At 37.5% G+C, this 17,003-nt stretch overlaps 1 protein-coding gene across 1 annotated transcript in view; it reads left to right on the top strand.

Moving 5' to 3' along the window:
• Window positions 1-17,003, top strand: part of OTOG (otogelin) — a 166,558-nt gene that overhangs the window by 111,611 nt on the left and 37,944 nt on the right. The window contains exons 34-39 of the mRNA XM_084632568.1: window positions 5,934-6,051; window positions 6,692-6,771; window positions 7,329-11,356; window positions 12,063-12,231; window positions 13,007-13,152; window positions 14,718-14,807. Of these exons, the coding sequence (XP_084488694.1) occupies window positions 5,934-6,051; window positions 6,692-6,771; window positions 7,329-11,356; window positions 12,063-12,231; window positions 13,007-13,152; window positions 14,718-14,807 (4,631 nt within the window). The remainder of the gene's footprint in view (window positions 1-5,933; window positions 6,052-6,691; window positions 6,772-7,328; window positions 11,357-12,062; window positions 12,232-13,006; window positions 13,153-14,717; window positions 14,808-17,003) is intronic.

Raw genomic sequence — 17,003 nt, 5'->3', positions numbered from 1 at the left:
AACTGTATAATGCAATGCAGTGATCAAAAACCCAGAGAAAATGAGCATGATGTGCCTGGCAAGAAAACATGAAGCTTCTCAAGTTGCAACATGAGCTGCTCAGGGATAAAACCTGGTAGAGAATTTATTGCGCTCATTTGGAAATGGTGCTAAGTAAGGCCGTCAAGCGATTAAAAAAATTAATCACGATTAATCATGCTGCTAAACAATAATAGAATACTATTTATATAAATATTTTTGGATGTTTTCCATATTTTAAAATATATTGATTTCAATTGCAACACAGAATACAAAGTGTGCAGTGCTCACTTTATATTTATTTTTATTATAAATATTTGCACTGTAAAAATAAAAGAAATAGTATTTTTCAATTCCCTTAATACAAGTACTGTAGTGCAATCTCTTTATCATGAAAGCTGGATTTACAAAGGTAGAGTTATGTACAAAAAATAACTGCATTCAAAAATAAAACAATGTAAAACTTTAGAGCCTACAAGTCCACTCAGTCCTACTTCTTGTTCAGCCAATTGCTCAGACGAACAAGTTTATTTACATTTGCTGGAGATAATGCAGCCCACTTCTTGTTTACAATGTCACCTAAAAATGAGAACAGCCATTTGCATGGCGCTGTTTTAGCCGGCATTGCAAGATATTTGTACCAGATGTGCTAAAGATTCATATGTACCTTCATGCTTCAATCACCATTCCAGAGGATATGCATCCATGCTGATGATGGGTTCTGCTCGATAACAATCCAAAGGAATGCAGACCGACACATGATCATTTTCATTAATTGATCGGTGGGTAGTGATCGATCTATCAGGGATTGATTTATTGCATCTAGTGTAGACGCAATAAATCGATCCCTGATCGCTCTGCCATCGACTCCGGAACTCCATCTGGGCAAGAGACAAAAGCGGAGTTGACGGGGGAGCAGCCGCTGTCGATCCTGCGCCGCGAGGATGTGAAGTAAGTTATTCTAAGTCGATCTAAAATACGTCAACTTCAGCTACGCTATTCTAGTAGCTGAAGTTGCGTATCTTAGCTCGATTCCCCACCCCCACTGTAGACCAGGCCTAAGAGTCTAAAATCAGCTTGAAGGTAGAGATGTTAGTCCCAGAAGACTTGGGCTGGGGAAATAAACTGTATGGTTTCATTATACTAGATCCAAAGCTTGGAACTTTATGTTGTTAAAAGGGGGCAGGTAGTCTGATTAGAAAGGATTCTACTGGAATATGGTGCTGTGTGCTGGTCACCTGCTTTGGCTGTGTGGACCTGCCTTATTGTATCTTCCCCACCCCATGATTCTGTTGATTATCTGTAAACTTGCCTCCTCTAGAGTCTTTCATGAGAGCCCAACATTCAATTGTACTCTTACATTGTATTTTAAAAGGAATCCAGTATTTTGATGGTAGATTCCACAGTGGTTGAATTGAAGGGTGCATGTATGATATTAGTGTATGTTTGCACAGTTTTCTCAACTAAATGCTTAACTTAAAGCTAGTAGGGAGAAAAGCATGTGTGTTACCTTTCCCCCGACTTGTCTCTTTAGTGTTATAAAGTGTTCTAGTGAGTGATTTGAGAATAAAGTACAGCAAAATGTGGGTAAATAAATGCTCATAGTCATCTAGAGCAGGGGTTTTCAACCTTTTTCTTTGTGAGGCTCCCCCAACATGCTATAAAAACTCCACGGCCCACTTGTGCCACAACAACTGTGTTTCTGTGTATAAAAACCTGGGCCAGTGTTAGGGGGTAACAAGCAGGGCTGTTGCCCTGGGCTCCATGTCACAGGGGCCCCTTGAAGCTAAGTTGCTCAGGCTTCAGCCCCAAGTGGCAGGCCTCGGGGCCCTGGGCTTCAGCCCCATGCAGTGGGGCTTTGGCTTTCTGCCCGGGGCCCCAGCAAGTCTAATGCCGGCTCTGCTTGGCGGACCCCCTGAAGCTTGCTCGCAGGCCTCCAGGGAACACTGATTTAGAGCATCTAATAATTTCAGAAGAGCTCTAATTTCTGTCCCCTTCTGGAATTATAAAGTGCAGAAACACAGGCAAAAATAAGTAAATATTTTTTCTGGGAAATAGGAAATAAGGGAATATTTAAGGTATTTTCTCCAGTTATGGTTACTGTTTTAATAGAATATTTCAAGCACACGCTTTGTCTGTCTACCTCTCTTCATTGTTACTTCTGCTGAGGCTCTACTTTGCTCATGAACATCTTAAAACAGGAAATAACATCTTTTTTTTGGTTGAGTTGCTTAGTATGTTGATATGTAAGATTGGTGGGATATAATTCAGGGCTTTATATTATGTAAAACAGTCAGGGAATTCAGTTAGGATGCGTTTTTTTTATGTGAGCATGTCTGGGTTATATATGGGCTTGGCAGAATTAGATTTTTATTGGTAAATGTCCATAAATATGGAATTCACTGTACACACAAACCAATGAGAAAATATTTCCATTGATAATAATTGAAATTAACACATAGGCAAAGTAAGAAACATGCTGCTTGAGAACTTATTAGAGTTTGTTTTAAGGATATTTACTTTGTATATTTTGACATGTTGATGTTGACAATTTGTGTTTTAATGGTTATAAAGTTTTAACTGTTTGGATCTCAACATCTACTGTCATTAAATAATTATTGTCTGACACACACCCCTTCCATAATTTCCTGCAACTGTGAACATTTAAATACATAATCATTTTAAAATATTGCTTACAATAAACACCTATATTATCTGTCAAAATTATAAAATAATAAAAATTTAATTCTGCCAAGCCTAGTTATATAGCAATCACGGTTATGAACCTGGGACATTGGGTTTACTACACAGCTATGAAACCCAGACATTACTTGGTTAGAAATATATGCTTTCTAAAGAACTTTGGGCTTGATTTTTCAGAAATGTTGAATGCTTGCAACTCTGTTTGAAGTTACTGGGATATGTAGGTGCTTATCAGACCCAATCTGTTTGGTTTTTATCTAATTTTGAATGTAGCACGTATAACTCTTGTACTTGGATCAAAGACGGTTACAGTGGCCCAGGTCTTGTATAAAGAATCACAGTGACAGATTATGGAGTCTACATGGAGCCTCTTAGCAGGATTAGGACCATCTATTGTATTGTACGCATTCTAACAATGGAAATGTAAGCCTGTTAACAGTAAAGAAAGAGATGGTGAAAAATTCAAATATCAATTCTTTTGATTGTTTCCTCTTCTCATTTACTTTATTTGGAGGGAAATGGATTGAAGGGCAGGTTATTCCAAGTGCATGACTTTTCCAATAAAGCAAGAAATAAAACTTCAGCGAGATCTTCTATACATGCACAAATAATCCTCTATGATCTCCTCAGATTATCCATATCTGTTGTGTCCCTATGCCATATTTCCATCCACCTCATGGCTCCAGCCTGCATATCAACTCTGTTAAACAGAATATAAAAAACCTACACATTAGTGAAGATTGTAAGTAAAGTATTCCCTCCTCCCATCTCTATCAGATTTAAGCAACTGCAGATTCTCCCACTGGAACAGGATACATATGCTTAATAGTTTATAGCAAATGTAACTTAGTGAATTCACTTGCTACTACAATAAAACCAGTGTTTCTCATAGAAATAACAATTCAGGGATATCATACAGACTGGCATTGTTAGAGGATAACACTAGATGGTAACAGGTACACTCTTTTAGTAAAGAAAATGGGGAAGATATTAGAACTTGATTTACACATTCTCTTCTGCTCTATGAGAATTATTATTTTTATCAAGCAAGAGGGGACTTCTATTACTAGTAACAGTACAACAACTACTCATAAGTGCAGATGTACCTAGGCTGAAGAGAGAAAAAAATTCTGAAGTCTTTTGGAAAAGAATCGCATGTCTCTAAACGAGTGTAAAATAGAAGTGAATTAAAGAGCCTGATACTTCACTCCTCACTGAAGCTAAGATCAGTGGGAGGTTTTTCAGGGTAGAAGTCCTGAATATCACCCTAAAAATATAATCATACATGGTAGCAAAACATATTTTCAAGTAATAAATGTTACTCCCCAATCACTAACACAAATGTTCTGTGTGGTGCAGCTGCCTGCATCAAGTTGCCCAGGTGGCATAATTGGCCTGGTGTCCAGTTTAACCTGCTAAGGAAGGATTGCACCAGTGTAAGAGTGACCCTTTTATGGCATAGAGACAACAGAGGGGCTCATATAATGCACTCTTTCCTTGCTCCCACTGCCAGTGCAACCAGAGAAAAGGGGCTTGGGCTAGGACACCAGAATGATATGCTGACCCCTGGATACATTTGTGTTTCCTTATAATTTTTGAAGTCTAGCAGAACTTTGAGAAGCCCTGGGGCTCATCTAACATGGCACAGGGGGACTCTCAAACAGATATCACAGGATCAGGCTAGTGCAAAGGAGAACTTTCAGCAGTGCTAAGTTTGTAATGAAAGAGATGCTGGGGCTCAAGCAATTTTTTTATTTTCATAACTGATGCAGCAAATCCAGAGGTGCCGGGCTATGAACTGCCAACCTTAGAGGTGCTGGGGCTCAGCCCTGGCAAGCTCTGGCACAAATTAAGCACTGGCCTTCAATTATCCTTGTGTGCACATGTGCACACACACACACAGCTGATGTGAGGTTGCTGGTTTATACTCCCCCTGAGGTGTAGATCACTTTATTTGTTTTCTTCTTAACACTTCCTCTATGAAATGGCATCATTATTTAATAAAACTGTGAAGACACTACTTATTAATGACAAGTTCACAATTTTCTTCTCTGGCCCATGCACAAGAATTTCACACTTTCCCTAACTTCTTTTGCTATTTGTATTTCAATTTTGTGATTTTAATACCTTTTAATAAACACTATTCCACAAAGATGCTGTGTAGGTGATGCAGGTAGTTTTTAAATTCACTATAGTATCAATGTCATTTAACAGGACACTCTTTTTTACAGTGACGTGAACTATGATTCTAGTTTTGCAAGACTTGAAGTGGTGCTTCATCATGATAAATAAGAGAAATCTGTACTGCACTCCTGCATATATCTCAGTTGCTTCTGATATTAAGGGGCACATATAATTTGAGTCTGAAAACTATTCTCTGATTCAGTTATGGCCCTCTTTTAAAATGTTGGCCTTTTGCTGTTTCTGAAAAGATTAACCATTAAGAATGTATTTTTTAAATGTAATGATTTCTGGTTATTTGCTTGTTTGAAATGGTGTTTCATTTTTCCTCTAAAGTAAAAGCAGTTACACTGTACAAACTTTCTGGAAAGTCTCCTTGTATTGCCTAATTTTGCACAACAAATAAACCACTCTTTCTGATGCAACCTCTTTTAAAAATATCATTAATGTAGCACATTAAATAAAGTAGCATGTTCTTGTAAGTCTTTCATAGTAATGATCCTACTGAATCAACATTACTCACACTGGTTTCATGTTGTTTCCCCACTGAAAATTCACAACAGTTCAGCCAGAGTTATCAGAAAAGTTATATAGTTTATTCTTTTATGGAGATTGTTTTAAAAATATTTCTGAATTGTCTGTTAATTCTTGCTGTACTGTCAGTCTTCAGATTGTTTTAGTATGCACTAGAAAATAGATATGTCAACTAGAATACGTCACATTTTCTACTGCATAGTGTAGAACAGTTTGCATATGCATTACTCTGCATGTTAATACACAGTGGATACACTTAATGTTCATTGCAGTTTCAGAGATAGTAAAAGTTTCAAAGATATCCCCCATTTTAAATATAAGCAATAGAAATAGTAATATTTTGAAAACCAAAATGAACTTTTTAAGTGTGCCCGCTATAGAGTGTGTACGTGCGTGTGTGAGTGTGCATAATGTATATATGTAAATAATATATATGTGTGCATATGCATATTGGTGTGTATATATGTCTCTGTATAATAAATCATGTATTCTTCCAGATTCCAAATTTAAGTTTCCAGCCCATTCTACATGTGAGTGGCGTTATGATGCCTGTACAAGCCCTTGTTTCAAAACATGCAGAAACCCTTTGGGACAAAACTGTCAGGATGTACCAAAGTAAGTATCTGCATTTTTCTAGAATAAAAGTATATGATTCTAGTAATATTTATATAGCCTGGTAAGTATATACGGCACTAGATATAGTTCAGTGCCATGGCACCATATTAATTAATCAAAATTCAGTGGAGGAGGAAATAGTGGAATTGTAGCCATTGTGGCAGCTACAGTAAAATGATGTCCTTGAATGGCAGTAATGTTTCAAGATAGTGGGTAATCCTAAATTAAGAGTATCATTGAAAAGATGTGGTAGTCAGCTGACATCAAATAGTTCTGGCCCTGCTCCTCTCATGATGGCATTGCAGCAACCACGTCTGTCCCTAATAAAACTACTGAACAAAATTTTGTTCCAGAGGGCAATGGCTCTCTGGCACTTCTAAATGAAAGTCTCTATCATTGGAAGGACCAACATTCATTCCAAAGATAGAGAGTTACATAGTTCACGTTAGCTCAGATCTGCAGGAATGGAAACAAGGTCAGCTGCATCCTGAAGAAATGTCCTGAGCTGATGAGAAATAGAAAGGTCCATTATCAGGGTCCTCTGCCTTAAATTATTTAGAAATGTAGACTGCTTTCCTAAAATTAAATACTTTGTCTATAACCGACTGCTTGAATAGTTAATACTGTGTTTCTCTTTTAGAGTGGAAGGATGTGTTCCCATGTGTCCTCTCCATATGGTGTTGGATGAAGTCACTCAAAGATGCGTGTATTTTGAAGATTGTATGTTCAAAAATTTTTACTTTATTATGTTTAATTTGATATTTAACTTATGGCATTACTAGATACCAAAAGTAGTATAGCCAGAATTTTCAAACATGGGGGTCCAAAGTTAGACATCTAAGCCCATATTTAGGGACCCACATAAATGGCCTGATTTTTCAGAGATGTTGAGCCCTTGCAATATATCAGTGAAAATTAGGCCTCTTACTTAAGTGACCCAGTGCAGTTTTTACACATCTAACTTTAGATGCCCAAGTTCGTAAATTTTAAGTTATCATTTCATGTGCTTTTCTGTTAAAAACAAATTTCTTTTTCCTAAAATCTAAGACAAATTATAAAGAAAATTAAGAGGTTCCTTTTCCATAAAACTTTCAGTAACATGAAATACATAGTCAATGCCTTCCCTAACGTCTTTTTTTTAGAAGCTCTAAAAATATTACAAACCTGAAGAAAGGGGCGGGGGAAGATAGGGATACATGACTTAATATGGATCCCTTCCACCTTAATGATTCTAGTATAATGAGTCCCAACTAACATCTGTTTTTGTCCGGTTTTAGGCATTGAGCCTTCAGTTGATGTTCGACCTTCACCATCCAGTATGAGAACACCAGCTCTTTCACATGTAACTTCTAGTGCTTTCAATGTCTCAGTTGCAGCAGTTCTGAGTAAAGTAGTAACTTCATCTCCTATACCTGAAACAAAAGACACAAAAACAACACGTGCATCAAAGTGGCAATTCAGTGCAACCATAGAACAAACTAAATTTTCAACAGTTCTTATTCCTAATACAACAGTTTTAACTACAACTGTATCACCAAAAGTTTCGGCATATTCAGCTGGAGCTACATCATCTGGCAAAAGCACTATTGCAATGTCTGTATCACCAAAATCTAATATAAGCTTCCCTTCAGTACTTGATGTTTTTCCTTCGACAACTACAGCCACTACAGAAATCTCTACAGGTATACAAGCAACGAGTAATATCACTGCTAAGGTATTGGGTGCGACAGAGCCTCAGACTGTAACTACAACACATGCAGTGACTAAAATCACTGACACAGAAAGCAAACCAGTTTCTACTATTATTTTAACTGGGACATCATCAATAATAAGAGTAACAGAATCACCAGTCGCAGCTACAGCAATATCAGAAACATCAGAAATAGACACTACGATACGTCCCACAGTGGAAACAAAACAAAAACCAGAAAAAACTACTGCCCCTTCCTTTGTATCAGCAACAGAGCAAACGACCACATATTTCACCAAATACACTATGTCACCCTCTTTGGAAACCCCTTCTTATGCACCAACAGCAAATCAAACAAGAACTTCAGAAGGAACAAAACCAAGTACAAAACAAACTTCTCCTACAACAGCTAATGTCACTGAAACTTCATTTTCTCCTCTGATCACTACATTATTTACACTGAAGCCACCAATGACTTCCGAAACAACAAAAGGAACGATTGGTTTAACCAAAGAGGAAATAAAGACCACATTTTTTCCACTATCTACACACCCTGTTCCATTATTACATGTAACACAGTCAGTTACTGAAACTCCTACATACATGGTTCAAAACTTGACAGGTACTGCAGGCATATTCCTTTCCACAACCCATGGTGCAAAGATAGCAACTCTGCAAACTAAAGCGATGTCATCATTGTCATCTTCATCATCCTCAGGAATAACTGGCTTCCTATTTACAACTGGTAAAAAAGAAATAATACAAGCAACAACAAGTGCGGAGCAGCCATCAAGTTCATATTTTTCTCCATATTCACTGTATTCTAGTTCAGCTACAACTGCAAAACCCAGCACTCTTCCTACAAAAAGGCCTTCACTATCCAATATAAGTGCTGCTTCTCCAGCTTTAGCAGAATCAAAAGAAACTTTGCAAACAGCATCAACTACTGAATATCCACCATTCATAGTGCTAAATATGACAGAAACCCTGACTACTTTGTACACTAAATATCCTGTTTCATCTCAGACTGCCAGAGCTATTCCTTTGACAACAAAAGTAACATCTAAAATAACAGGCCCCTATGAATTATCAGCAAAGCCAACTACATCCTCACAAAGAACATCATCTGAATACAAATCACCTCTATTTCTAAATACAACAAAGATGAGCATTGCACCCTACACTATTAGAATGACATCAGCAACAAAAACAACTGCTTTAGCAAAAGAAATAATGGATTTGGTCCCTACAATTCCATGGGTAACTAAACAATTGGAATCAATGCAAACAACATTAGTCACTGAATCTCCATATACTCTTCTTAATGAGACTGAAACAACAAGGATGATTGTCCATCCTGATGAAGCACAAACAGAAAAAATTGCTAGTGTACATACCAGAAAGCCAACTACATTTGCTTCATCACCAGCAAGCTCCCTAACACCTTTCACTACTCTGCTTCCACTATCCACATTTAGAAAAGAGATATCAACAACAGCCACTAGTTCTATGAGTGCATCATCTGAAGCTACTGTTACAATGACCATTACTTTATACCCAAGAACATCAGTAGTAAAATCTACTTTTTCAACAGAAGGAAAGACTCCCCATTTGACAGCCTCAACCTTATCCACGATAGAAGAGCAACCAAGTTCAGTAATATCACTAACACCTGCGGAACTGCCAGCAAAAGTCACTTTAAATATTACTGATGCCACATTATCCCCATACTCTGAATTCAGCAGCAGATTAATAACTAGTAAAAAAGTGACAGTAGTCAAACAAAGGTCAACGTTGCCAACTTCTGTTACACCTCCATTCACAAAGTCACCTGACATATTCCCTACCACTCAGTATCTGGCAGAGACATCGGTTTCCCCATACATTTTAACACAAAAAATACCTAAGGAGCCGGCTGCTACAGAGCACCCAGTACAGACTGAAACAGTTTCCACAGTCTCAAAGCCTACAGTTAAAACCATCAGAGAAACAGTAAAACAAACAGCATCTACAACTCAAATATCATTAATCAAAGATTACTCCTCCTCTGCTACAACTTCAGTAGGTACTTCCTCTGTTCAAACTTCATCAGCAGAGATGGTTTCTCCACAGATCAGAGAGGAGTCTGCTATACCACGTTTCACTACCAAATTGACAATAGAACATGTTCCTTCAACTTCCAAACCTTATTTGGCAAGCAAAAAAAGTACCACAATTTACCAGCCTCCAACAGAAATTTTGACCACCACTGTTCGTCCAAAAGGTCTCTTTAGTACAACAGAATCTATAGGAGAATTCACCACCTTGTACCCATTCGTAACTACCTCCCAACCTGCAGTGGATCTTTCAACGTTATCTCCTACCTCAGTAGTTCCAGCTAAAGTTCTTTTGACTACTGAAAAAGAGTCATCCTTAACTGATGCCGTCTTACTGACTTATGTATCAGGAACTACCTCAGCTTTGCAGACAAAACTCCCAACTTCAACCAGAAAAAAAATGGATTTGACTGTCAGCACAAGACCCCTCTCTTTTTTAACAAAAGTAATTACAACTTCATCACCAGTAGCTACAATGAAAAAAGAATTTCCGTCATTTCCTACCCAAAAGTCAGATTCCAGTTTTGAATCCACAAAGCAGACAGCCGTTACTGAACCACTCGTTTCTAGTCAGACACCTACAGTCTCTATCGCCGTATTTCCTTTGTCGAAGTTAACATCTCCATCACTTATTCTATCGGAAACATCAGAAACTCCCATCACAGCAGAGAAGGAGTCATTAGCAGGTGCCCTTTTAACACCAGTGATCTCAACAGCATCCACGTCAATGGGCAAAAGTGCTACAGAGAAGACTGTGGTGTTGTCTCAGCAAGTGCCACTTTCAACTACTTCCTACAGTTCCACATTCCCAGCAGGAACAGTGTTACCAGCCACCACACGTTCTTCGACTACAACCACTGTTTTAGCACCTTCATCAGTGAGCAGTGTGACAGCACAAAACATCACTACAGCATCAGCTACTTCAGGGAAAACAGCAGCAATCAGAGAAGCCCTCACCACCTCATTGTTTTCAGGGGAACCCATCTATTTTTCTGTTGCTTCAAAAACAGAAAAAGCCATCACCTCCGAAACAGCAGAGCCTGCAGGGCCAGTACTGGTTACACAACCACAGTCTCTTCATACGCCAGGCATCACAGATTTGATCACCCTCACCTTAAAAACAACACAGATGTTTCATTCTCCATATTTCACAAATATAACTGCTGTGCCTCCTAAACTAGGTGTATCAGTTTTGTCCACCATCTATTCATCCTCTGAGCAAAAAACTGCCTCTTCTAGTGTCGCAGCATCAGGCACCACTATTCAAACTCCAAAACGTGTGACACTGGCTATAACTGAGGTCCACACACCCTCAAAGAGTTCGTCGTTAATGATGCCAACCCACTCAAATGCTACAATGGCTGCATCAGTTCCTCCATTTGCCTATTTATCTACCCAACCACTTTACGAGTCTGCTACAGAGTATTCTGGTGGACTAACAACAGCTGAAGCTATCTCAGGAGGCACAGCATCAGTTTTCATGCCAGCTAGAGAAACAGCAACACTCCAAACTTGTGTAGTGAGTAACGTTGTTCATGGTTATCTCTCTGCCCATCTGTAAATAGACAGGAATGTAGATTTATGTATGGATAAGTTCCCTTACCACTAGTGCTGAAATAATTATTTATGTGCCATATGGTTTTGTATTCAGTATTAAAAATATCTATCAAACTACAGGGCCAGATACCTATCTCAATTACATGTGGGTAAATCTGGAGGAACGCCATTGCAATTAATGGATTTCATAATTACTGCAATCTAATGCTGCTTTGGACCTCCGTTTCCAAAAGGGGTGATTTTTCATGGAATACCTTTGGCACCATGTGCCATTTCATGTTCCTCAGTAGAAGGGATCCTTTGAATCACAATCTGCCACTTTTTGGCAGATTGTCTCCTGACATGACTATTCCTTAACCTTACTCAGCCATCTTTGCCATCTCTATGATCCTTGCATACTTCTCTTCTGTATTTCTGCCTGATGTATTGTCTAAAATAAATAATATTGTTCTGGAATTTAGAACAGAACCATGGTTTTGTACCATTTTCACAAATTGTCTAATTTTCAGTTGTGCTGAGCACTGACAGCTTCCATTGCCTTCACTGGGATTTGTGAGTGTTCAGTGTCTCTGAAAATCAGGCCTACTTTTCTTTTCAGTAAGCATTCTGCAATGTTGTGTCTCTAGTTTGATAAGAATGGTAACCTATGTCTTTTAAATATGCCTTAGCCAATCACAGAAAATGAGTGCATAAAACACATTTGCTTGGATGGACAACTAATCCAAGTTAACAAGTCACAGAACTGCCCTTACAATGCAACTCAGCCCAGCTGTGGAGTTCTAGGGCTTGCTGTTCAGATCAATGGTGACAAATGCTGCCCAAAATGGGAATGTGCATGTAAGTTTTACTTATGCAGTACTTACATTAATTCACTTTTATAACAAATTATTGAATTTATAAACAGATTAAGAATTAAAGTTTCTATTTTCTGGACTCTGGAGTAGGAATAGAAGATGGAGTTTATATACACCTTCTCCAGGTTACTCATTGCTTAATACAGCATAGAAGCCTAATTCTACTACTGAAGTCAAAGGCAAAACTTCTGTTGACTTAAGTGAGAACAGCATTAGATCCATAGTAGCAAACAACTGGTGCGAGGACAAGCAATGCAAGTAACTACTCAGGGTCTTTTGATTTGTAATGTCTGGGAGTAGAACTCTGGGCCCTTTGAAGCACAGATACTTTAGCAGTAGGATTGGAAAGGAAGATAACTTTCCACTAGCGCTTCCCATCCTGGAACAAGACTAGAAGGGGAAGCAACTCAAGGTCCAATGTGACTCCTACCCTCCGTAGCTTTTAGTATCTTGTGGTCCATGAAAATCCACAGACTAGTCCTGTATTAGTCACATGAGTCAAATTCTATTCTTGGATGCCTGCAAGAGGCTCCTATTGAAACATGCAGAATTTAGTTCTTTACTGTCCATTTGTAGTTAACTGTTAGATAGTGGCTACAAAAAATAGCTGAAAATGGTTTTTTGAGTTAGTAAACCCTTAGAGGAAATAAGGTTAAATCATACAAACATCTATGCTATTTTATTTGCATGTTTTATACTGCTTACCAAAAGAATGAAATAAGTTAGGAAATGCCTTTATTTTATTTATTTTTAACCAGGTCGTTGTACATTTTTCTCTGATCTGAGCTTTGTAACCTTTGATGGGAATTATTTGGCTTTATTTAAAGAGGCAGCCTACATTGTTAGCCAAACTCAAGATGAAACTATAACCATCCATATACTTGACTGCAGAAATACCAACATGGTAACTAACTGTTTTTATTCTTTATGACTCTCACTTGCTAAACAAGGTTAAGCAGTACAGTGAATAAAAGTATATTCTACAAAGTTTTTATTTTATATGCTTATACATAAAGTAATATGGGGTTTTTAAATTACAAATTATTAAAATACATTTTTACATACATATTAAAATATCTCTGATTAAAAGAGTATAGTGCTTTTCTTTTTTCACCTTATTGCACAAGCATAATTCCTCATGACGTTACTGCAAGGTTACTGGTTAGTCACAGTATAGATGGCAAAACTGAAATATTGAGAGGTTAAATGATTACACATATATGTGTGTCGCACACAAATATCCAGATCTATAATAATGTGTTAAATACTTCAGTAGACTAAATGCCAACTTTGTGTATCTTTCTTTATATGGCTTTACTGTGGGAAACTCCTGTACTTAGAATTAAACAGACTATAATGATCCCCTCTACATTCTGTTGTATAAAGTCTTGCAGGGTGATAATTAACACCTGAACTCCCCTTGGGCTCTCATATATTTGCAGGCAACAAGCATCTTACAATATATGAATCTCAACAGGTAATGCAGAGACTTCTGCATTGCAAAATTGCCAAACTCAAACTTCAAAGACAAAGGTTCATAGGAACTGCCAGACTGCATCAGACCAGCAGTCCATCTAGTCCGGTATCTAATCTCTAAAAGAGGCGAGTGCCAGCTGTTTCAGAGAAGAGTGCGAGAAACCCTGAAGGAAGCAGTTACAGGAGAACTTGCTCACTGGGATAGTTCTCTCCTGATCCCCAATAGTTTAGACATTGGCTTATGACCTGAAACATGAGAGTTTGTACTTCTTCCCAAACTCTTCATTTCCTCCCCAGTCTTTACTATTATAAAATGGATATTCTTGTTATCCATATAAATATCCAGCTCGTTTAGAAACCCTTCTAAGTATTTGGCCTCAATGATACCTTGTGGCAATGAGTTCCAGTGGCTAATTATGCAGTGTGTGAAAAATTATTTTCATTTATGATGTTTGAATTTGCTACTTATCAATTGAATGTCCCTAATTCTTGTGTTACAAGAGGGTGAATAGAATTATGCATACATGTCTGATATGACTTTTCTAGAAAATTTGTTATTTTGTGTATATTTATCTTTCCCTCTCATATTTGTGTCTACCCTAAGGCAAACCGTTTGAATCTTTTCTATTCCTCTTCATGTGATTCTTTTCCATGCCCCGAATCAGTGGTGTTGCTGTGTCTGAACCCCTAATATTTCAGCTTTTTGAAATGTTATGGCTTAACACAATTTTCTAGAACATAATAAATTGGCACATTTCATGTAGACATCCTGAAGGAATGTTATTCAAATGAACATTATCCCACAAACATAGCTCATACAAATAAAGAGTTCTTAGTTAATCTGTATAAACTTCATTCAACAGATGTGTTCCTCTTTCAAAAACTGAACATACAAAAATGCCCCTTATGTTCCATTACTTAAAATACTACTTAATTAGCATGTAAAATTATTCACATCTTAACAGAAGTTCACAAATTTTGCTTTCTCTGCAGGGTCACTTAAACTTGACTTCACTGTGCCTGGCAATGCTGAATTTAACCTATTTATCAAACCAAATAATCGTTGATCGTTTAAACAGAAAAGTAAGTTATTGGGGATTTTGTTTGTTTATTTATTTATTTGGTATTCTCTTGCTACTTACATAGTATTTTACTTTCCCCTTAATAGAATCAGAGATTTTAAGGCCATTGTGATCTAGTCTGACCTGCTGTACACCACAGGCCATAGAACATCACCAAAATAATTCATGTCTTTCAGAAAAAACATCCAATCTTGATTTTAAAATTGCCAGTGATGCAGAATCCACCACTATCCTTGGTAAATTGATAAAAATGTTAAATACAGTAGGGCCAAGATTTGATCCTCACAGGACCCCACTGGAAAAAGACCCGCTTGATAACAAATTGCCATTACATTTATATTTTGAGACCTGTAAGTTAGCTAGCTTTTAATGTGTTCCATGTTAATTTTATATTGTTTTAGTTTTTTAACCAAAATGTCATGTAGTACCAAGTCAAATGCCTTACAGAAGTCCAAATATAGTATGTCAACTATTTATTTATCAACCAAATTTGCATTTAATGGAAAAAAAAAAGATATCAAGTTAGTGTGACAGCATCTATTTTTCAAAAACCCATGCTGATTTTCTATATTTTCTAATTTTCTATGTTACCTTCCTTTAGTTTTTTTTACTAATCAAGTCCTATATTAGCTGCTCCATTATCTTGCCTGCGATCCATGTCAGACTGACAGGTCTAAAATTACCTGGGTCATCCCGTTAACATTTTTTTAAAAATGGCACAGCATTAGTTTTTCTCCAGTTTTCTGGAACTTCCTCAGTGCTCCAAGACATATTGAAAATCAATGTTTATGGTCCAGCGAGCTCCTCAGCCAGCTCTTTTAAATTACTTGGATGCAAGTTATCTGGACCTGCTGATTTTAAAATGCCTAACTGTAATTGCTTCTGTTTAACATCCTCCAGAGATACTAATGGGATGGAAAGAGTGTTATCACCATGTGATGAGCCTATATCATCTCTTTTTCCTCTAATACAGAATAGAAATATTTATTGAAACATTTCTGCATTTTCTGCATTATTATTGATAATTCTACTATTTCCATCTAGTAATGGACAAACACCATTATTAGGATTCTTTTTCTTCCTAATATATTTTTATAATGTCTTATTCTCCTTAACTCTGCTGGCCATAGTTTTCTCCTTGTATCCCTTAGCTTCCCTTATCAATTTTCTACAATTCCTAACTTCTGATTTATATTCAATACTATCAATCCCCCTTTTCTTCTATTTGTTGTAAATGATTTTTTTATTTTTTACCTTCACTTCTCTGAACCAGGTTGTTGGGTTTTTTTAACCAGTACAGGTTTCTTTCTCAATTGTGAGATTATGCCTTTTTGGGCATTGTTACCAGTCATTGATGTGATCTTTTGAAGGGTTTCTACTGCCCCTGACTGGCTGTGGTTAGCTACTGGTCAGGACAGTTCTTGGCCCCTGGCTTCTAATTAGCAGTCTGCTTCAGTCTCTTTGCCTCTCTGAAGGTAGCCTAGTGCAGGACTGTTGCCCCTTCACTGTCCCAGACCTTTCTACCTCCTTTTCCTTCTCTGAGCTCTCTCTTGTTATAGCAGGCTTTGTTTTCCCTATTGGTTGCAGCTGTGGGTGCCTGCTTCATGACTGGCAGTTGTGGGGGTGTGGTCAAGCTGCTTGCCTGTAGGCAGGAGATGCTCTCCTCCCCCTTCTGCCTCTGCTCAGTTTGTGGTTTGTAGACCCTATTACAGGCATCTAAGATGTCCTTAAATGTTTCCAAATTATCATTCACATTTTTCTGATTAAATTATTCCTTCCAGCTGATTTGGCTCAGAATTGTTTTTACCTTTGTGAAATTGGCCTTATTAAACCACCAAGTATATATATATTAAGGTTCTGGACTTTATTCTGCTTGCACATTATAAATGTGATCAAGTCATGATCACTTGCACTTAAGCTACCATTAACTTTTAGTTCTGTGATCAGTTCCTCTTTTTCTGTCAGGACAAGGTCTAATATAGAGTTCCCCAATGCTGGCTGCAACTCTTTTGGAATTAGGAAATTGCCATCTATGATGTTTAGAAATCCCCAGGGTGTTTTGGTACTGGCAGCATGAGCACCCCAAGTATATGTTGTTCAAACTGAAGTCCCCCATGATCACACAGTTTTTTCTCCTACACATTATAGATAGGTGCATAATAAACCTGTTTTATACTTTTTTAATTATTAACATTAT

Source organism: Lepidochelys olivacea (assembly GCF_965140295.1).
Source record: "Lepidochelys olivacea isolate rLepOli2 genome assembly, chromosome: 6".
Taxonomy (NCBI): Eukaryota; Metazoa; Chordata; order Testudines; family Cheloniidae; genus Lepidochelys; species Lepidochelys olivacea.
The sequence above is the reverse complement of the archived record's forward strand: the minus strand, read 5'-3'. Positions and strand labels throughout refer to the sequence as shown.